Raw genomic sequence first — 21,534 nt, 5'->3', positions numbered from 1 at the left:
CCTTGCCTAAGACCTACCAGAGCCTCGCTCTGCCTCTTCTTCTCCTGTGATCTTTCACACACCTCCTTTCTCCTTCTCATTGTTCTGTCACCACACACTGTTTCCTCTATACCATGAAAGACTGGACATCTCCATGAATCCCTGGGCTTCCCTCTTGGGCTTTTTCTTCTTCATGGCTCTTCCTGCTCTCTTGGCAGTTTTCCTACTTGTGGCTCAATTTTTCTTTCTAGATCTCTTGCATTTCACATGGTAAGTGCCAGTTCTACCAGCTCTTTCTGGGGTTTTCCTTGGTTTTACTACCAAAATATATTTGTTGGATGAGGGCCTTCTTGCACTGGGCCCTGATCCACTTGCCTGGGTCTCTGAACATTTCCTGGGTTCCCCCTGTGTGAACTCTGTCCCGGTGACCCTGGCCACCCTGACGATCTGCTAGTCTGACGGCGCCTCCACTTGTATAACTACTTTGACCTGGTAAAAGACCCTTATACACTGCAGTGTTTCTATTTCTTTATCTATAAAATAGAAAGAAGCAACAGTATGTCTCTCTTAATGCATAAGTTTGTGGAGGTGAAATGACATCTTATTTGCAAAATTCTTTGAAAAGTCACAGTAACATAATAAAAACTATTTGACAAAAATCATAATTTAGAGTGTAGAGCAGTTGATCTGAAGGATCGTGTTTCTCTTGAGCTTTTTCCAAAATTAGGCCCAAAATAATAACATTATCAATAAATAGGATGATGCTTAGTTTTTATTCTCTGGAGAAGCTAAAGTGTTGGTGGGTAAAAATCCAAGCCTTTACTATGAATAAGTCTGAAAGGCATCCCCCCTCTTCGGTGTGTCTCTCCCCGAATGTGCACTTGGGAATTCATGGGATTCCAGAACACAGTGGATCTTTTCACAGAGGAGTGTGCTCACGGTAAAATGCATCAGGAAACACCAGCTTGAAATTCAGCAGCCTGATACCCTGCAGCCCAGCACTGGCAACCTCCCCCCTTCTTTGCTGGGCCCACATCTTGGTGGGGAGCCCAAGGCTTCCTGAAGCTCTTCTTCATTGCCGGTCTCCCAACAGGTCTTGCTATCCTCAGCAGAAAGGAATGAAATCTCACAGACATCTCAGTTTATGACCAAGGAAAAAAATCACAGCGAGAAAGTAAGAAAAACCAAGAAAGCCTGAGAAACTGGAATGTCCCATTCCACAAAACGACTGACCTGAGGTTATGTCCGCTTCAGCAGCTTTCACTAGAGGCTGACAGTAACTCACCCATCCTGCGAAAATCTTCCTCTTCTTACTGCACATCACCCTTTTTCTATTCTTCCCTTTACCGTTTGATTCTGTAAATCTAATCACTCCCTGCCTCAGTTTCTACTGCTGTCTCCTGGAGCCTCTCTTTCTCTTGGTGTATTTCTCTCTTGTTCTCTGTTCCTGCGACTTTTCCCCTTGTTTTCCCTGATACTGCTCTTCCTCTCCTATCCTTTGGCTCTCAGTTGTTCCTGTCTAGCTTTCTCTAAAGAAAGGCCTCCCCAAGGTGGTTTGTGTTAAATAGGATTGAACCAGAATGGAGGAAGGTAAGCGGAGAGCAGGGGAACAGAAAGACAGTTCTAAATAAGGCACATGAACAGACTCAGATGTGAAGGAGATAATTAAAAATTAAAATCCCTGGGGAAGAAAGTGCCTTCTATCTTGAAGTAATAGTGCAGCAGGCAGGTGACGAGGCTGGGGAAGTGGGCAGGCGGCTTGTTGTGGGGGCCGGCCTGGACCCCACGGAAAGAAACTTCTATTTAATCCTTGGTGTATTAAGAAGTAGGAAATACTTCTTATTATTCCTAAGTAGGAAAATAATACAATCTAATTTTTATTTTCAAATGTTCCCTCTAGTTGAAGTGCAAATAATGCACTTAATGGGACTAAGTTTGGAGGGAGGAGGAGGTAGAAGGCCTCTGAGAACCACGACAGTGACAGAGACATGGGTTAGAGACTCGGCTCTGGGGATGGGACGGATGGACAGGTGGGAGATATTCTGAAGGAGAAATGACCATGTTGGAGGAATGACAGGCATGTAATCAAGGGCCAGAGGAGTCATGGGCAACTGCTAGGTTTCCAACTTGAAAACAACACGGGCGAACAGTGATCTCTCATCGAGGGAAAGAACACTGAGGAGTTAGCTCCAGCCCGAACAACGAAGAATGAGCAATGCTCTCGGCTCCGCGTGTGCCAACGCTAAGGCTCTTGAAAGAATTCCAGTGCAGTATCTATCTGACCCCTGGCCTTCAGGTCCATGGATAAATGAGCTCTGAAGACGATCTGGGGTGGAGATTTGGCCTTGGGAATCACTGGAATATTCAGGGAGAGGCCCATTGCGAACTGACATTTTGTAAGAGCCACTTTGATAACTAGGGACAGTTTCATCTGGAAACTCACAGCTAATGTTTTCAGCCCTGGTGCCCAAAGGTGCTTCCATCCAGTGCTCTGGCCCCAAACCTGCGGCATCCCAACCTGCTCCTCTCCTCTTTGTCCCCGTTTACCCTTCTCCTAGTTTCCATCTATTCTGTTTCTCTCTGTAGGTGTCTTTATACCTCCCCAGCTTTCCCCACATCCTAGCATTTATTTTCCACTCCACATTGCTCCTTCCGTATATTTTTCTCTCAGTTTTGACCTCTGATCCTTGAGCCATTTTTCAGTTTATCTCCTCTTTGCTATGTCTCCCACTTCTTCCCTGTCCCTCGCTGCTTCTTCCACTTTACCTTGACTTTCTGTCTCTCTCTGCTCTCGTGTCCTCCTGATTCCCCTCTCGCCGTCTCCAGCACTCGGGGCTTTGACTACAGTACCAGGGACCTCCCACTGGCCAGCTCCTGAGGGACAGTCTCCTGCATGGATGCACATGGCATGCTGCCTCCAAATTCCTTTCCATCGGTCTCTGAAGTTAACTGAAAATGATTCTCCTTCCCTACCCTTGAGGGTAGGAGTTTATGTTCCTTTTGGAGAATTGGATCCGTCTGTGAGATTTGTCCTATATTACCCCTAGCTACCTTTCCTCTTTCTATACTCTCCATCCACAAGTACTCTCTCTACTGAGGAGCTCAGATTCCTTTTCTCATAGTCTCTGTCACATCTGCGGGCAGGTAAGGGCAGATGGAAGGAAGGACTAGCAGACTCCTGGGATCAGAGACAAAATGCAGGCTTTGTTCCGCAAAGACAAGAAAACAAAGATTTAATAGAGAATTGTACGTTGAATGATAGTTACCTTGTCCTTCATAAGGCAGTGAGCTGGGTGTCTCTTCTAGTGCTCTGACATTATTCGTTCGGAGAAGTGAGTGTTCACAGGACCCTGCAAGGGGGACAAGAAAATGGCAGGACTCAGACAGTGACCAGAGAAGAGACCTCTGTGCGCTGAAGCTGAACCCTGGTGTTCAAGCTCCAAGAACCCCACCTGGGGCTCACCAAATCCTCGCTCACCTCTTTCTCATTGTGATGCACCTAACTGGAACGTAAAACAGCTGTGTCCCCAACACAGCAGTGGCGCTTACTAGCCATTTTCAACACCTGAAACATTTCCACCACGCCAGAGAGTTCCCAGGTGCTGATTTCAAGTCTGTTTCCACCCACCGTAAGTGAGCGCTCTTCTGATGTTTATCACCATTAACTAAGTCCTTCCTTTCTGGAACTGTCCCCGTCTGTCCTGACACTCACGTAAACAGGGTCCCACAGCAGTACGATTGGGACTGGCTTCTTTTGCTCAGTGTACATTGGACTCTTTTTTTTTTTTTTAAAGGTTTTATTTATTTATTCGACAGAGATAGAGACAGCCAGCGAGAGAGGGAACACAAGCAGGGGGAGTGGGAGAGGAAGAAGCAGGCTCATAGCGGAGGAGCCTGATGTGGGGCTCGATCCCATAACACCAGGATCACGCCCTGAGCAGAAGGCAGACGCTTAACCGCTGTGCCACCCAGGCGCCCCTGCACATCGGACTCTTGAACAACACTCACAGCAAGCTTACTTTCGACATATAGATTTATAGATCTAGAGATCGATAGTTTCAGTTCATACACCGGAATGCAAAAATTAAGTAAGTTGCCCAAGTAAGCAAGAGGTAGAGCCAAGCGCGAAGCCCAGCAGTGGGGCCACAGCGTGTTCGCCCTTAACTGCTGTGTAGAAAAGGGTTTGAGGCCTAGGCCGGTCACGTGCCCTTGCACAAACCTCAACTCTCCTCGTGTCTCCGTTTCTTCCCCTGGCAAGTGGGAATAACAAAACCCTCATAATACTGTTGGAATGAGAGTACTTGTAAAGGGATATCTGGGTTACAGTAACTTACCAAGAAATCATAATTTTCGGTATTAATGCTGTAGTTTAATAATTTAATGATCAGTTATTAGTAATAATATGAACAAAAGGAGATTGAAAAGCTGGAAACGGTGGCTATTGGTTACAAGAGTACATAGTTCACGTGTGAGCAATAAACGAGTTGCTTCACGGGAAGGGCTGACCTTACACCTAGCGGTCTGAGAAAGGGTGGTGTTGCTTCAGTTGTCACTGTTAAGTGATTATTGCCCTTTATTCTGTTCTCGTCCTTACGCTCTTTTCCATTTTCCTCTCTCTCTTTTTTTTAAGTAGGCTCCATGCCCAGCTCTGGGCATGGAGCCCAACATGGGGCTGGAACTAAGGACCCTGAGATCAAGACCTGAGCTGAGATCAAGAGTCAGACACTTAACCGACTGAGCCACCCCGGTGCCCCTCTCTTTCTTTTCTACACAGCATCACTCCTTCCATGTTCTCTCCTGCTCATGGGGAGATTATTACTCTCTCTCCCTCTCTTTTCTCTTATTATGGGAAGCATTTACAGCAGTTCCTTCTTGGCTTTCTCTTTGGGTCTGCCACCTGGTGCCAAACCTTACCCCTTCCCTGATCCACTGAAATCCTAACTCACAATTACCACTGTCAGCTCTTCCCCTTAATTGTGCCTCATGGTCACAGTAAGATCTGCTCTTGCGGGTTCCTGTTCTATCTTCTGAGCAGTCCTATCTGCCTGGCAACATTTTTGGATTCCACACCTGGGTGGTAAGTTAGGATCCCATACAAGCCACCACTGGCCTGGCTCGCCCCCTCCCCTACCATCTCCTTCTGCATCCCTCCCCAGGGGGCACTCTCCACCCAGGAACTTGGCCCCCCTGATCTCTGCTAGCTATTCCTCTCAGCAGATGAGAGAACAAGTCTCTATGGAGTCATAAGTACCTAGCTCGTGGTGTGTTTGGAAGTGGAACATCTCCTTTGTCTCGTCTTCATCAACGGCTCCAAAATGGAAGTGGTCATAAATCACTGGGAAGAGGAAGGAAAGGCAGTTAGAGACATCTGGCGGTGACCAGGAGCTTCCTCTCACAACTTCACACCTGGCTCACCCCTGACTCCGGCAGTTCAGTGGGAGCCTTCCAGCCCGCGGGGAACCCTGGGCTTCGGCAGGTCTCACAGGACCGGAGACAGATGCTGCCATGCATGTCAGAAGGTTAAAGAAAGCAGGGGCGGTGGGAAAGTGGCGAGTAGTTCGATGAACTATTTAAAATAATGAAAGCTAATTTAAAATAAATAATATATATGGGAGGTACTTTGTAAATTCTGCATGCAACTAGGAATAGAGAAGAAGCAATGGGATTTCATCAGGAGAAAAGTAATGTTTACAGAGAAATAGACTTATATATAAAAAAAGAGCCCCAACATCTTTTAAGGATGGAGGTTTTAAAAGAAAGAAACAAAGAAGCAAAGAAGCAAGAGAGAGAAAAAAGAGAAAAAGAAAGAGGAAGAAAGAAAGAAAGAAAAAGAAAGAAAGAAAGAAAGAAAGAAAGAAAGAAAGAAAGAAAGAAAGGAAGGAAGGAGGGAGGGAAGGGGGGAAGGGAGGGAAGGAAGGAGGGAGGAAAAGGATCTTAGGTCAGGGAAGGAAGATGATCTGGTTACAGAGAAACCTAACAGTGAAGAGGGACTAGCATTTCTCTGTGGGGCATGGGTGGGGAGAGATACAGGAAACAACAACAAAAAGACATTCTGTAAGGCACAAACAAGAAGCAAATACCATTTGAAAGACACAACTGATGATTATCACAGCTGTACCGGGGACCCAGGAAGTGGTAAAAAGAAGTACAGGAAAGCAGCCCAGGGCACCCTGCTTCACAGTTGCGTTCCAAGGTAACTCAACCAAAGATAGATGGAAAAGCAAGACTCAAAAAACATGAGAAAAAAAGCTCAAGAAATAGAGAAAGACACTGGCCCAGAAAGACAGACGACAAGAGCACACCTGCTGGAGGCAGCACCCACTGAAGGGTGGGGTGGTGGGGTGGGGTGGTGGTAGGGTGGGGGTGAAGGTAGAAAGGCTCTATTGGCACAAGAGATGCTCCTGCCCTCCCCAGGACACATTGACTTCTTGTCCAGGCAAACTCCAGAGGAGGACATGGGGATAAATGCCGTGTGGGTCAGAGGTCTTGGGAACACAGGGGGCGCCCCAAGAGCATGTGTCTCTGTGCAGGTTGTACGACCTTCCTACCAGCTTCCTGGCTTTGGACCGCTGACCCATGGCTCTCTTGGACACCAGGGTCTAGGAAGTGCCAGCAGCGACTTCCTGGCGGGTGTGGGGGGGTGTGATGAGCCTCAGCATCGGGAGCCCCAGAAACTAACACATGTGATGTGGGTGCTGGGGTCCAAGGAAGGGGATCCACACAGTCCATGGAGAGGATTAGAGCCTCTGAGATGAAGGCAGTAACAATAACTGCCATTCCTTCATACCCATGACCTTGGGCCATCCTGGTTCCACGTACAATCCTGACTTAAAATGTATGATTGGTATTTGATTTACTTTATTCCTTTTTCTGGCTTGGATATATCATAGCGTGGAAATATTATAGCTTTTCTTTTAATCAAGGTATGGTTTTCACAAATCAGCACATCCCGTTCTTTAAGTTGACTTCTTTTACGTTTTCTCTGCTTAAAAATCCTTCATTACCTCCTGATGTCCCAAATACTAAACTTCAAATTTCCTGTCCCTGGGTGTCAGACCCTCAAAAATCCCCATCAACTTCCCTTCCCAGAATTAGCTTCCAAACACTCCCTCCCAGGCTGTGTTTTTAGCCACACTCTTCTGCCGCTCCCCCAGTCCTCTCTAGTGAGTTCTCTACTGTTTGTCTGGAGAAGTAAATTGGCACACAATGGCACCAAATGACATATTGTCTAAGACAATATCTTTTACTCTTTGAACATGACTATAGGTAACAGAGAGACTTCCTCCCCTTTCCTACAAAAGCACATAATTCATGCCTTCCCCCCCTCCCCCCAGAAAGTAGAGACTCAAATCCTACATTTCTCAGCCCCAAATTCAGGTCCTGGCCAAGCAATCAGGCGTGGGGTTACTCGGCTAAACGTCTGTCACCCCCACTAGTTGTAAGTTCCATGAGGACACGGGGTCATGTGCATTGTCTTCACCACCGTATTCTGTCTGCCTGCTGTGAAGCTGTCACTTGATAAAATGACTGTCAAACATTAATAAAGATTGAATGAATGAATCGGTGAATGAGATGGGTTTGAATCCCCCAAAGTTGTTGAAAGCTATAATTACCATTCTGGAAGCTTTTGCAAATCGCAAGTAAGTCAGGATAGGCCTTCAGGTTAAGATTGCTGAACAGTGCATCCAGAACGGTCTTGTCAAATGTCTTCTCTAGTTCACTGAGCACATCATAGACCACTCTTTCCACTGGGACCTCATTTCTACAAGCTTCTTGAAAATGCTTAAAAATATTGAATGGAGAATTATGTAAGCTGTGGATTTACAGGTTATAGAAGATGCAGATCATAAGCCAAACCTTCCGTTCTCTCGTGGAATGTGAGGATGTCGCACGTGTTCGCATGATTTCTTAAGTATTCTCCATCTCAAAAATAGACTCTTATTTGAACCTCTCTGACATTGTTGCACACTTGAGGGAGGAATTTTGAAGAATAAAGGTGGCTTCAAAGTCGAATGATTGTGGGGCCTTAAGAGCCTGGCCGGGATGCTTCAAGAGTGGCCCCGACTGGTAATGAGAGGCCATTCTGTTGACCAGACAGTAACCACTGCCCTCCCCTCAGGACTGACCTGGCCTGAAAGGCTCCAGAAAGTCAGGTGACCACTCTCCCCTGCTATGAACGTGGCCAAAGGGCAAAGAAAATTCGTAAAGACAGGGGCACCTGGGTGGCTCAGATAGTTAAGCATCTGTCTTCAGCTCAGGTCATGATCTCAGGGTCCTGGGATCGAGTCTATATCGGATTCCCTGCTCAGTGGGGAGCCTGCTTCTCCCTCTCCCTCTACTGTTCCCCCGTTCCCCCTGCTTGTGCTCTCTCACTCTCTCTGTCAAATAAATAAATAAATAAAATCTTAAAAAAAAAAAAGAAAATTCATAAAGACAAAGTGAAGGCTTGTCCTCAGTGTCTCCAGGAAGACTCATCATTAATCTTCACCTGTGTTCTAGGGCTCCAGAAATGCCTAAAGAGCAAGAAATGATTTGGACAGAGAGTAGCAAGCATTTGCCTCTGGATTTATCCTGACGTGACCCAACTTGCCTGTGAGTTTCAATCATCTCAGGTTCAAGTGTGTCAAATAAGAGGGCTTTGTAATGAAACATTGCCCAGTTCATTGATTTGCTTTCAGTTACTGTTACCCGACTGTATAAATATATCTAAGATGCACTGTAGTGAGGTAGCATCCCCAGTCCCAACCCAGCTACATCGGCACCACCATGTCCTTCCCCCCAGAAGGAATGTTTTCTGTGATGCTCTTTCTCCTGTCACCTCCTAACTTAGAGGATGGTGGTGGTCCCCACCCACAGAAGTCCCTTGGGCCTGTTCACTGCACCCTGCAGTCTGGCATAACATCGGTGGAGCTGGGTATCATAAGGAAAGTCTCCTCACTTACTTGATACTTGTGCTCAGGGATAAAGTCACGGTCTCGGAGGCTCATAAGGAAAGGAAATGGTTTATTTATTGCACTTGCGATCTCCACCTTATTCTCTTTGAAGAGCCTAAAAATAAAGTCATAGAACACCTGCTCCTCTGGGGTTTGGTCTTCTGGGTTCTGGTTCCTTGTGAACATCCTGAGGAACAAAGACACAATACGAAAACATGACATTGAGTTTCCAAGAGGCCCATGGTGAGGGGAAGATTTTAGACATGAAAGACAGTCAAGGGAGAGCCAACACGTATCCAATAGTGTTCTTGCAGAAGGACCAGAATAAATGGAATTTATTTACTGAGAGAGTAATCAAGGGTGCAGTAGAAGAAGACACTTAGTTTCAGAAAGACTCGTATATAGCAGTGAAAGTGTTCACCCTGTGGTCATCAAAACCACTGAGAAAGACTTTTACCTGACCCTTCTAGAGAAAACGTTGAATTTAAAAGTGTTAACATCTTTACAGGAATTGATATGATACTGTGATAGTGAAATGTACGCGTCAACTCAAAGGGGGTTTGGGATGAGATTAACATTTAAATTGGTGGACTTCGAGTAAGCAGGCCCTCCATCATGTGGGTGGGCCTCATCCAATCAGTTGAAGGCCCAAATAGAACAAAAAGACTGACCTCTTCATGTAGGAAGAAATTCACAAATAGACCACTTTCAGACTGGAACTGCACCATCATCTCTGCTGGGGTTCCAGCCTGCCAGCCCACATGGCAGATTTTAGAACTGCCAGGATCCATATTCATGTGAGCTAATTCCTTTTTTTTTTTTTTAAGATTTCATTTACTTATTTGAGAGAGAGAGACAGAGAGATAGCAAGAGAGAGCATGAGCAGGGGGTAGAGGGAGAAGCAGGCTCCCCACTCAGAGCCCAACACAGGGCTCGATCCCAGGACCCTGGGATCATGACCTGAGCTGAAGGCAGACGCTTAACCAGCTGAGCCATTCAGGTGCCTGTGAGCTAATTCCTTATAATAAATCTCTTTTACACACACACACACACACACACACACACACACACTTTGTCTTTTCTGATTCTCTGGAGAACCCTGACTAATGCAGACTGTTTTTAAAAGAAGTTCACAGAAAAAAAAATAAAAAACCAACTAAGGCAATATTACAGAACCTACCACTGAACGGCAAGGTTTTTTTAAAACAAGGTTTGCTGGGCGCCTGGGGGCACAGCGGTTAAGCATCTGCCTTCGGCTCAGGGCTTGATCCCGGCGTTATGGGATCGAGCCCCACATCAGGCTCCTCCGCTATGAGCCTGCTTCTTCCTCTCCCACTCCCCCTGCTTGTGTTCCCTCTCTCGCTGGCTGTCTCTCTCTGTCGAATAAATAAATAAAATCTTTAATAAAAAAACAAGGTATGCCTGATTTGCCTTTTTCCATGTATCATCATATTTATAATATGTCCATATTGATATTTTAAAGTCAAATCAGTGCATTTTAATTGCTGTGTAATAATATTTTACATAATTATAGACAATATTTACCTAATAATCCTTTACTGGTCAATGTTTAGGTCTATTCTAATTTTTTGTTATTATGAGCAGTATTTTGGTGAACAACCTTGTTTATATCTCCTTATGTGCAGATAACAAGAATTTCTTTAGCTTATGTACCTAGAAGTGAACTGTAGAGAAACTGGGTACACAGCCTTCAAACTTTTAAGTTGCTAAGTTCTTTTTCAAAGTGATTGATTAGTTTACAGTCCTGCCAGGATTTCGCAAGAGTTTTTCTCTATACCTCTATAGACCCTAAGTTATTGTCATACTTCACAATTTCAGTCCCTATGGCTATAAGGCCAACTTAATTTTGTTTTTGCCTATATCAGGAGGTATTTTCTGCAGTTAAAAGAATACATGGAGCACATATGATCTGGCATCAAGGCAGAAATGTCTCTCGAACTGTGCCCCAGGGTTCTTTCCCTTTATCCTGTTCTGTCTGGTGTGTTTCTTGAGATTCCATCGGATATTATATAATTAAAATCGCTGACAGTTGGGACATCTGCGTGGCGCAGTCAGTTAAGTGGCCAACTCTCACTTTTGGCTAAGGTCGTGATCTTCGGGCGGTGAGATTGAATCCCACATCAAGCTCCAGGCTTAGTGTGGAGTCTACTTGTCCCTCTCTTGCTCCTCCCTCCGCTCGTGTTCTCTCTCTCTCTCAAAATCACATGCAATGAATGCTATTCTGCTATACGGTATTCTGTAAGCAGAAGACTAAACTGAACATTCTCTGCCTAGAAAAATCCTACTCCTTTTCAAGAACAGCTTGGTTATTGCCTCTAAGAACTTCCCCTCACATTCCCCTGTCTAACATGTTCCATAATCTGTTTGCCTCTATTAGACAGCGAGATCATTCTTGGTTATTCCAGATTGTTCACTGACCACTGTGTGCTCTCATAAACAAGTATGGTAAGGTGTAGTTTTGCGAATTGTTCAATTTGCCCATTTCATACTAAGTGCGGGCTCTGGATGCAGATGACTTGAGGACAAGTCCTGGCTGTGCTTCTTACTTGCTCTAACCTTGGCCAGCTTTCTGAGGTTCAGTTGCCTGATGTGACACGGGAGTAGTAATAGTATCCATTTATAGGATTTGGCGAAGCCTGAATAAGACATGAGTGTTGAGTGTGTAGAGCAATCGAACAGCAAATGTTCCTAGTGAACAACAAAGAGAAGAAATCTCAAGTAAGACGTACAAGGGGTAGACGTCCCGCACCCATCTGTGACTGCAGAGGCAAGAATGGCATTCCACACGGTAGTATTAGGTCAAAGATGCCCCTCGCACAAGGTTTCAAGTAACAGTCACAAGAATAGGTGTTTTTCTCTGGCCTCATACACAGACGTGTGTATATTCAAAGTACGACTCGTTCTGCAGCTAAACCTGCCCGTGTAAGTGTTATCTATACGTGGAGACCTGTAAGACCCCTGGATTCCAAACATTATGGTCAAGCCTTGGGAAAGTAATTTTTAAACCCAAAAAGCTTTGTATTTCTGATTCTTACTGCATAAATGGTTCCCCTCGCTGATAATGTCTTGATAAACTTCTCTGTAATTCTAAAAGGTGTAAACACTTGTAAGATTTTTCTATCCCACATTAAGAGGGTCATTGGGACTTCCCCTTATGCATATGCATTAGAATGGAACAAAACCCATTCCTTACCCATTAAAAAGAAAAAGCCTTCTGGTTAAAGATAGTTGACCCAAGACAAGTGCTTTGCTCCCCTCAGATTAGAGGGCCCCCTAAAATGAAAGTAAAGGAATTAAAGGCACAACAACTAAGGGAAGGGAGTTAGGTGAGAAATTGAAACCGAAGTCTGAAAGAGCAGTAGTGGTCCGAGTGCTAACTGCTGTCGCTGGTGGCCGAGGGTCCCAGAGGTGAGAAAAGGGTCCAGCATGTCCTGCAGCCCCTGAGACGCAGCGGAGCCAGGGAGGGAGGCGCCATCGTAGGCCAGCAGGGTTGCTTGAAAGGCAAAATACTAACCGATCGGCTCCCCAGCTCCTCTCTGACCACCACCCCCCCAGCATGTGCCACACCCACATCCAGGCAAGATACTAGAGGCTGCTTCTTACAAAAAATATAGATGACTAAATGGAAAAAAAGGGCTTCACCTTCAGGCCTTAAGGCCTTGCCCTTACGCAGGAACAAACAATAGGCCACACGCATTTGTGCAAACCTGCCACAGGAAGGAGTAGAACCAAAATGAGCAAAGAACAAAAATTACCGCAGCATACACAGAAACAGTGCTGGGGACAGAAGAGAGTTGCCAAGAAACAAGTATTGTCATACAGATAGGAGAATATATGTTGTCCACGATGACATGAAGAAAAGGCCAGAAAATAAGATGGGGGCTTGGAAATTTAAAATGGTCGCTAAATTTAAAAAGAAAAGAAAAAAAAAAGGTTAGCTAAAATCGTTGTAAAATAAGGAGAGAATTTTCCCAGAACATAGTGGGTAAAAATTTTAAAAGGGGGAAAAAAAAAACCCCAAGCAACTAAACCTGAAACCCGAAATGTCTAAAACAGTTATGCAAATCTATAGATTCAGAGGTAAAAGGAAATGAGTAAAAAACATATACCCTGTCCAGTTACTCATGTGTGAAGGCAAGATACTTGTGCAAGCGACACTGTGCTGAGCAGAACATCATGTGACATCGTGTGTCAACCAAACTTCAATGAAAACAAATAGCTGTGCAACGGCTCAGAATATATTTCACTCCTGTACCATCTGCGTTGGTCACACAATTTTCATTTTTTTTTTAAGATTTTATGTATTTATTTGAGAGAGAGAACAAGTGGAGGGAAGAGGCAAGGTGAGAAGGAGAAGCAGGCTCCCCGCTGAGCAGGGAGCCCAACATGGGGCTCGATCCCAGGACCCTGAGATCATGAGCTGAGCCAAGGCAGAAGCTCAAGTGACTGAGACACCCAGATGTCCCTCAAAAGTTATTTTAAAATAGTGATTCTCAAAGTATCGTCCAGGGACGCCTGGGATTACGTGAGACCCTTTCATGCATGACCATGGTCGGAACTGTTTTCATAATAGTACTAAGATATTATTAACCCCTTTTCTCTCTTGTCCTGTCACACATGTATAGTGGAATTCCCCAGGGAATACATCTTCTGTGGGATCACAAAAGATTGACTGCAGAGCCGATAGGAGAATCCAGGTGTCTTCTACTGAGCCAACTATTAAAGAGATCTGCAAAAGTATAAAGCATTGCTAATCTTCTTACTAATTTACTGTCCTTTAGAAAACACAGTTATTTTTCATAAAGTATGTCATTTATATCAGCACGTAATGCGTTCATTATTTTTTTAATGAATAAATAAATATTTAAGTGCTCAAAGTTTTAATTCCTAATATGACAAATATCAATTGATGTAATCTATATGAACAAAAGCTAGCTTTTGAGGTTCTCACTAATTTCCCATTCTCAAATGACCTAAGAGATAGCTGTTTATTCAAAGTAATAATAGCAACTACGTGATTAGAGCATTTGCATAAGCAAAATGACAACAGCAATGTTAATAAGGACAGGAGGGAGAAGTTTGTGACATTCTTGTATAAGTTTGTGACATGCATCTCCCATAAAGCAGGATAGTGTAATTTGAAAACACGGGTATGAAGAAAATAAATGGTATTAAGCAAAGTAAAAATAAATAAGTAAATAACTAACTAACAGATATGACTAGTGGTAAATATATATTGCAACCTCTGGGGAAAGCACTAAAAATGTTTCAAAAGAAACATCATTCATATGCTAGGGAAGAAGAAGAGAAAATGGAGTCATAAAATGTTCAATTAAAACCATACAAGGCAGAAAAAGAAGAAAAAGTAGAAACAGAGACGAGAATAATGAGTAGAAAACAGTTGCAAACATGTAGATGTTAATCCAACTACAGGAATACTCTCAATGTGAATGATCTCAATATAGCAATTAAAAGACGGAGATCAATAGAGTGAAAAAAACAAAACAAAAAAACACCCAACTATATGCTGTCTGTAAGAAAGCCACCTTAAACATAAAAACACAGATAGGATCAAAGTGAAGGGATGGAGAAAGAGATACCATGCCAATATTAATCAGAGGAAAGCTGTAGAAGGTACATTAATTTCAGACAAAGCAGACTTCAGAACAAGGAAAATTGTCAGAGTGACAGAGGGATCAATTTCTCTAGGAAGACACAGGAATCCTTAACGTGCATGCAAGTAACAAATTATGTGACCCAAAAATTGATAGAACTAGAAGGAGAAATAGACAAATCCCCTACAATTGTTGAAGACTTCAATGCCCCTATTTTAGTAATTAATAGATCAGGCAGGCAGAAAATCATTAAGAATATAGTTGATCTGAACAGCACCATCAATCAACCTGATCTAATTGGCATTTACAGAATATTCCACTCGACAACAGCAAAATACACATACCCCTCAAGCTCACATGGAATATTCACTAAAATATGCCATATTCTGTGCTATAATACACACCTTAAAACATTTTAAAGGATAGAAATCATTTAAAAATATGTTCTCGGAACATAATGAAATACAAGTAGAAAAAACAGATAGCTGGACAATTCCTGCAAATACTTGGAATTAAAGAATATACATCTAGGGTTAAAGAAGAAATATCAAGAGAAACTATAATATTTTGAGCTAAATGAAAATGAAAACACAACTTATTAAAATTTATGGGATGTAACAAAAGCAGTGCTTAGAGGAAAATATACAGCGTTGAATGCACACATTAGACAAGAAGAAAGATCTAAATGGATAACCTAAGCTTCCACCTATAGAAACTAAAGAAAAAAAGAGAAATTGAGACCTAACGCAAGCAGAAAAAAATTAATCATTAAAATTAGAGTAGAAGTCAATGAAACTGAAAACAGGAAAACATCAGAGAATATCAATGAAGTCAAAAGCTGATTTTTTTGGAAAATCAATAAAATTGATAAACCTCTAGAAAAGCTAACAAAGTAAAGAGAAGACAAACATTACTGATATCAGAAAGGCAAGAGGGGGCCATCACTATTAATCCCATGGATGTTAAAAAGATAGCAGAGAAATAATACCATGGAAAACTCCATGATGAAGAACTTGATAGAAGATGAAACAGAAAAACTCCTTAAGTTCACACCAAACTACCAAAGTTCACACAAGGAGAAACAATCATCTGAATAACCTGCATCTATTAAGAGAATGAATCAATGATTAATAGGCCTCCAAAAGGGGTGCCTGGGTGGCTTAGTTGGTTGAGCACATGACTCTTGATTTAGACTCAGGTCATGATCTCAGGGTTGTGGGATCAAGGCCGGCATCAGATTCCTCGCTCAGCATAAATTCCGCTTGGGATTCTCTCTCTCCCTCTCCCTGTGCCCTTCCCCCCACCATCACCCCACCTGCACCCCCCTACCCGCCCCCCCACACACAGGTGTGAGTGCACACACGCACGGGCTCTCTCCTTCTCTCTAAAATAAATAGATAAATAAAATCTTTTAAAAAAGAGACCTGAAAAAATGAAAGCACCAGTATTACTAGTGAATTCTACAAAACATTTAAAGAAAAAAATGATACCAGTTCCTTCCAAACTCTTCTAGAAAATAGAAGAGGCAGCACCTCCCAACTCAGTTTATGAGATCAGCGTTACCCCACTGTCACTTCTCAGGGCCTTCCTTTCCCTGCCTGGAGGCCAAGGACTGGCCGGACTCAAGCTTGCTCCTCTCCCATCTCTCGGGACCAGGTGGAGGAGCAGCTGTGGGCCGCATCCTTGGCTGCCAGGAGTGAGGGTGCTGGGTGCTGAGGACCTACCTGGCTGCTCTGCGGGTGCCTTCTTGGGGCCCGGCCAGCACTGGAGTCTGGGTTAGAGGGGTTGCCATACACTTTCAGGTTGCTTTAATTTCTAGCAAGAACGTGTTGATGTCTTTGTCTTGTATTTTTAGAAGACAAATTCACTCCTTCCCTAGACAAATGTGTAACAAGGCAGATCAGATAAAGTAACACCTCCCTCCCCACCCGATTGTATTTGTCAGTACTGGGTCTGCTTTCACTTCCCCTAACTCGTTGGTGTACAGATGCCCTGCTTAGATAAGCTCCGAGCAGAACTAGCCCCCAGCTACCCAGAAACCAGAAGTTTGACAACATCCAATTTCAATGTTACTTTTCCTAAAAGAAACTGTTCTGGGCAGAGTTGTCTTTGGGGGTTTGGGGTAGGGAGAGAGGAGGCTCAGGGGAAACGAGAGGATTCATAGGGCATGGGAGTCATGGAACCCCACAGCAAGGCCTCAGGAGGGCCAGGGAGTTCCACCCACGCCAGCCCAGCTGCATGGATTTTGCAAGGAAATAAGAAGGTCATATGAGTCAAGAGGGCCCCAAGTTTCCCCGGCAGCTAATCTGCTGTGATTTAAGAAATCTGATTTCCCCATTACTTATTTACATGTAATCTTTTTCTGTCATGTACCTGTGGAATGAGTCTGGGAAGACAAAAATAACCAGTGTAGACGCCGACCTTACGGGAGATGGGGATCAAGGACGGGAGGTAAGGACTGACCTGCGGCTGAGCTGGCTGCCTCCACCCGCCATCTTCCACTGCCAGCCCCACTGGGTCATGGAGCTGGCCCAGGATCAACCTTGAGCAGACGTTTACTGCCTTTGTGCCTCCCTGGAGCTCTGAGGAGAAAGTCTACCCACTGATTGAGCTCTCGTACCCATTGATTGTGACACCCAAAGGGGAAAAGTGAAGTTGCTGAACAGTGTGCTGTGGTTATACCAACACGAGGTCCCCCTGCGCCCAACCTCTAAGGCGGTTCTCAGCCCCGGGGCAGAGGACCAAGGCCAGCTCAGTTTCCATGGCAGACAGGTCACTGCTCGTGCTAAGGAAAGAGAGCAGAAAGGTTGGTTTCACTCAAATGGATCCAGGTTGTGTTGAGGTGAGGGGGCATAGGCTATGGGGGCAGGAAGTGAACTCCATGTTTGCCCCTACCACTCTGCTCAGGTGGTGGTGAGAAGGAAAGAAGGAGAACCAGACATTTCAGATCTTCTCTGAAATGGTGGACTGGCCAGGCACACAGGGCTAGGCAGAGCCAAAATGCTCAGCATTATAAGGTGGGGAAGATGTTCCTCAAATCGCTGGAAAGCAGCCAGAGGCCAGAGAACATTCCCTACTCCTGCAACCGGAGGGAAGTGCCAAGTTTGAGCAGAGGGGCCTGTGTGTGCCTTTCTAAGTTTTCTTGAATATACGGGCACTTTACACACGTAGCCAGGGTGATTAGAAAACACTGAGCTTCAACTGGTCACTGAAATCAGGGCGACAGGCTTCACATGCGCTGGGGAAAGGGCTTGGAACTGACATTACCTAGACCTTAAAGGATAATGTGATGCTAGCTACCAACTGCATCACATTTACGTTTGTACAGAATGTTTTCCACACGTGGCCGGCCTTCATTCTGGAAAGGATTTGAAGCAACTTACAAAAACACACGGTATCAGCATAAAGTTGGGAGAAAAAGAAACGGGAGCAAAGCGCAAATAAAATAAACAAAATGGGAGGGACACCTGGGTGGCTCAGCCGTTAAGTGTCTAAAGTGTCTGCCTCTGGCTCAGGTCATGATCCCAGGGTCCTGGGATCAAGCCCCGCATCGGGCTCCCTGCTCTGCGGGAAGCCTGTTTCTCCCTCTCCCACTCCCCTTGCTTGTGTTCCCTCTCTCACTGGCTGTCTTTGTCAAATAAATAAATAAAATCTTTAAAAAAAATAAAATAGGGGCGCCTGGGTGGCACAGCGGTTGGGCGTCTGCCTTCGGCTCAGGGCGTGATCCTGGCGTTGTGGGATCGAGCCCCACATCAGGCTCCTCCACTGTGAGCCTGCTTCTTCCTCTCCCACTCCCCCTGCTTGTGTTCCCTCTCTCGCTGGCTGTCTCTATCTCTGTTGAATAAATAAATAAAATCTTTAAAAAAATAAAATAAAATAAAATAAAATAAAATAAAATAAAATAAAATAAAATAAAATAAAATAAAATAAAATAAAATAAACAAAACAGGAGGACTAGAAATCCAGGTAGGACAGTGGATCCAAGACAGGCAAATGGGATCCAGGCACCTGTGGAATCCAGGCCCTTGGTCAGAGCATTGGGTCAAAGCAGGCGAGGCCTGGGGAACCAGAAGCAAAGCAGGATGTTTCCAAAGTATGTTTCACTGAATCCTGCTTCTTCTGGCTCATTATAGAAGTGCTAGAAATTTGCACAAATCTGTTTGCAAAGTATAGAGGGCCAGAGATTTCTACCCTTCTGCCCACTTCTGTTCTTTCTTTCCTCCAAAGAAGTGAACATCCATCTGGCTGGGACAGATTCCAGATTTCGGGATATTGATGAGGACATCTCATGGGGGTTGTGGATGGGGTCCGTGTGCCTACCAGGTGCCACACACACGTGGGACTGCCTGCCACCACCCACTGCCTGTCCTTTCTCTCTCCCTCTCTCCCTTTGTGCGGCAAAGGGGCCGTGAAACTGAGCTTCTGTGGGCACAGCTGTCCTCTCCGTGGGGCACAGTGGCCCGGACAAGGCCTGGCCCAGACTGCAAGAACCCGCCATGGTGTCTCCTCTCTCTCTCCTCTTCCTGCCTTTAAGCAGCAGACAGACCCAGGCCATCACTCAGCTGGACAATGACATAAATGTGCCAGCTTCTTCTGCTGAGAAGCAAAAGGCTTTTGGCATTCCTCAGGGGTACTCCCTTCAAGTTTACAAGAAAGCCCTAGTTTGCGATATCATGCCTTAGCCCAGATAGCAATAGGCTGGAATTTTAGCTTATCTCTCCCACTGTCTTGTTTTTCTTTACATTTACTAGAGAACCAGTCTCCCTAAGATAACAGTTCCTGGACCAAGACCATCTATGCCCATCAGATAGTCCCTGGTTCCTAACACAGAGGTAGAGTTGTTTTCTTTTTCCTCCCTATGACCCGTAGGATAAGAAGATTCTGGCCTCCATCCTGTCTTCGTTTTCCCACCCAGATTTAGGCCAAGTAGGTGGGAATATCTGAAGGCCAGTCAATGCTTTCTTTCTACCTGGAAAGTTCCTCTCCATTTTGCTCAGTGTGCTAAGATCCGACACTTGGAATCGTGTAGAGCCCTAATCACCATCCAGAGCTAGAAGTTCATGTGTTACCTTGCCCTTGCTTGCCAAAGCCTCCCGAACTCCCATCTTTGAACACTAATGGGATGTCCCCTGTGTTTATGTCCAGGTAGGTCAGATAACCAAGCTCAGACTGAGCATATTTCTCTGAAGATCCATTGCCCACAATTCATTCTCTGATACCAACTTTTACTAAGTTGAAGTTTTGGGGTGTGAGTTATCGAAACTGACGCTGGCTAACTCAGGCAGAAAAATCAATTTCTTAGACGCATATTGGGTAACTCCCCGAATTTACAGGACAGCCAAAGACTGGAATAAGAAAATAAGCAGTCTGGGCAGTACGATCCCCAGCCCAGGTCATTCCATGGACCTCAGGTATGTGGTATGCGGCCATTGATTTGGCAGATGTGTTCCTTCCATCCTGATTAGAAAGGAGGATCGGAAAGAGTTTTAGTTCTTCATGACAGATAAGCACATTCGTTTACAGTTTTGTCTTGGAGTTATGTCAACTCACCTGCCCTTTGTCATAATATAGTCCGAAGAGATCTGGATCACCTGGACATCCCATAGAACATCACACGGATCAATTACATTGGTGACATCATGGTGATCGGACGGGATGAACAAGAGTTGGCCAGCACACCTACTAAAGAGGAATAAATTATCGACCCTCCACAACAGAGGTGAATCTCAAGAGCATTATGATGACCCCAAGAAGCCACACATCAAAATGCACATACTGTGTGTTTTCCTTTATGTAAAACTTTGATACAGGCAAAAAGAATCTGTAGTAATAGGAAGCACATCAGTGGTTGCCTGATGCTGGGGTTGGGGAGGAGGCTATCTGCAAAGGGTACGAAGGAACTTTCTGGAATGATGGAAATGATCTATGTCTTAATTGTAATTATGATTACATTTGTGAAAACTCATCAAGTTAAATGAACACTTAACATAATAAATAAAATGGAGCTAAAAAGGAATTATACATAATTTTAGTAAATTCTCAATACACATGTCATTGAAATAACAGCTGAAGTTTTCCCATTATTACTATATTCTCAAGCATGTGTTGCTGAGATAGAAACATTTTTATCTTTATTCACATCTATTTCTAGTTTAATCATTTCTGTTTGATCTGGCATTATGTTTCCACACTGCTTTTTTTTTTTTTTTTTTGCCTTTGCCTTTGCCTAATCTATCTCTGGATGGGTCTGAAGGAGGAGAGTCTTGGTTCCAGGCTAGGATGTCCAATGTCCATGAGGGGACTTTTCAGGGTAAGTGGAGGGCTTCAGGTCAATGAAATGTGACAATTGTACAAAATGGTCTGAATCCCTCTCGCTGCCCATGTCCCTACACCGCACAGCGCTATAGGCTACCAAGTTCTAAGGCACCACAGCACGCTCTCCTCAGCCATGAGTATCACGTTGTGGACTTCCTGAGGCTCCCACGCTTCCGTCTTCTTTAAGCGTGACCTTCCAGCACCAGGGCTGGGCCTGTTGCCCGAGCATAGGCTTGGGGATGCTGGTGCCTCCATCACAAGCATAGAAGGGCTCTCACTCGAGCAGGTGAGCCTTGGTTTCAAGGCTTCTTAGACCCCAGAACTGTTTCACCCATCTTTTTTTTCTGAGGAGCATGGGTGTCCTGGTAAGGGGAGCTCATGGGCAGAACACATTTGAGAACTATTGATTTAAATAATGTTAAACAGATTTGTGTTCTCACAGACCTTACATGCCAATGTACACAGGGAATCTTTAAAGGCTGTGTGGAGGGGGTATTCTGCCTTCCCTGAAGTGGCTGTTCTGGAGTCTTCTCCTGAGCCCAGCTCTGTCTTAGACCGGACTTCCTCACATCCCCGGCTCCCAAATGGCTGCCTGGCCCCTGACCGCTTTCCTGCCCAGAGGTCTGCCTACCGTTATGTGATTTCAGGTTATATTCAGGTTCCCTTTTATC

General features: G+C 44.6%; 1 protein-coding gene across 8 annotated transcripts in view; it reads right to left on the bottom strand.

Moving 5' to 3' along the window:
- Nucleotides 1–21,534, bottom strand: part of LOC123790085 (nuclear body protein SP140-like protein) — a 62,198-nt gene that overhangs the window by 40,204 nt on the left and 460 nt on the right. For 4 of the 8 annotated variants that reach the window (XM_045794152.2, XM_045794154.2, XM_045794157.2 and 1 more), the window contains exons 1-6: nucleotides 20,099–20,227; nucleotides 16,273–16,423; nucleotides 8,922–9,099; nucleotides 7,593–7,761; nucleotides 5,231–5,314; nucleotides 3,246–3,329 (exon numbers count right to left, since the gene is read on the bottom strand). In XM_045794152.2, the coding sequence (XP_045650108.2) occupies nucleotides 3,246–3,329; nucleotides 5,231–5,314; nucleotides 7,593–7,761; nucleotides 8,922–9,099; nucleotides 16,273–16,340 (583 nt within the window). In that variant the 5' untranslated portion in view covers nucleotides 16,341–16,423; nucleotides 20,099–20,227. Of the gene's footprint in view, nucleotides 1–3,245; nucleotides 3,330–5,230; nucleotides 5,315–7,592; nucleotides 7,762–8,921; nucleotides 9,100–16,272; nucleotides 16,424–20,098; nucleotides 20,231–21,534 lie in introns of those variants that run through there. The other 4 variants (XM_045794153.2, XM_045794156.2, XM_045794155.2 and 1 more) reach the window with 4 other exon arrangements.

This window comes from Ursus americanus, chromosome 1, assembly GCF_024610735.1.
Source record: "Ursus americanus isolate L20-20 chromosome 1, mUrsAme1.1.p, whole genome shotgun sequence".
Lineage (NCBI taxonomy): Eukaryota > Metazoa > Chordata > Mammalia > Carnivora > Ursidae > Ursus > Ursus americanus.
Note: the sequence above shows the minus strand (reverse complement) of the source record. Positions and strands in the feature narration are given on the sequence as shown.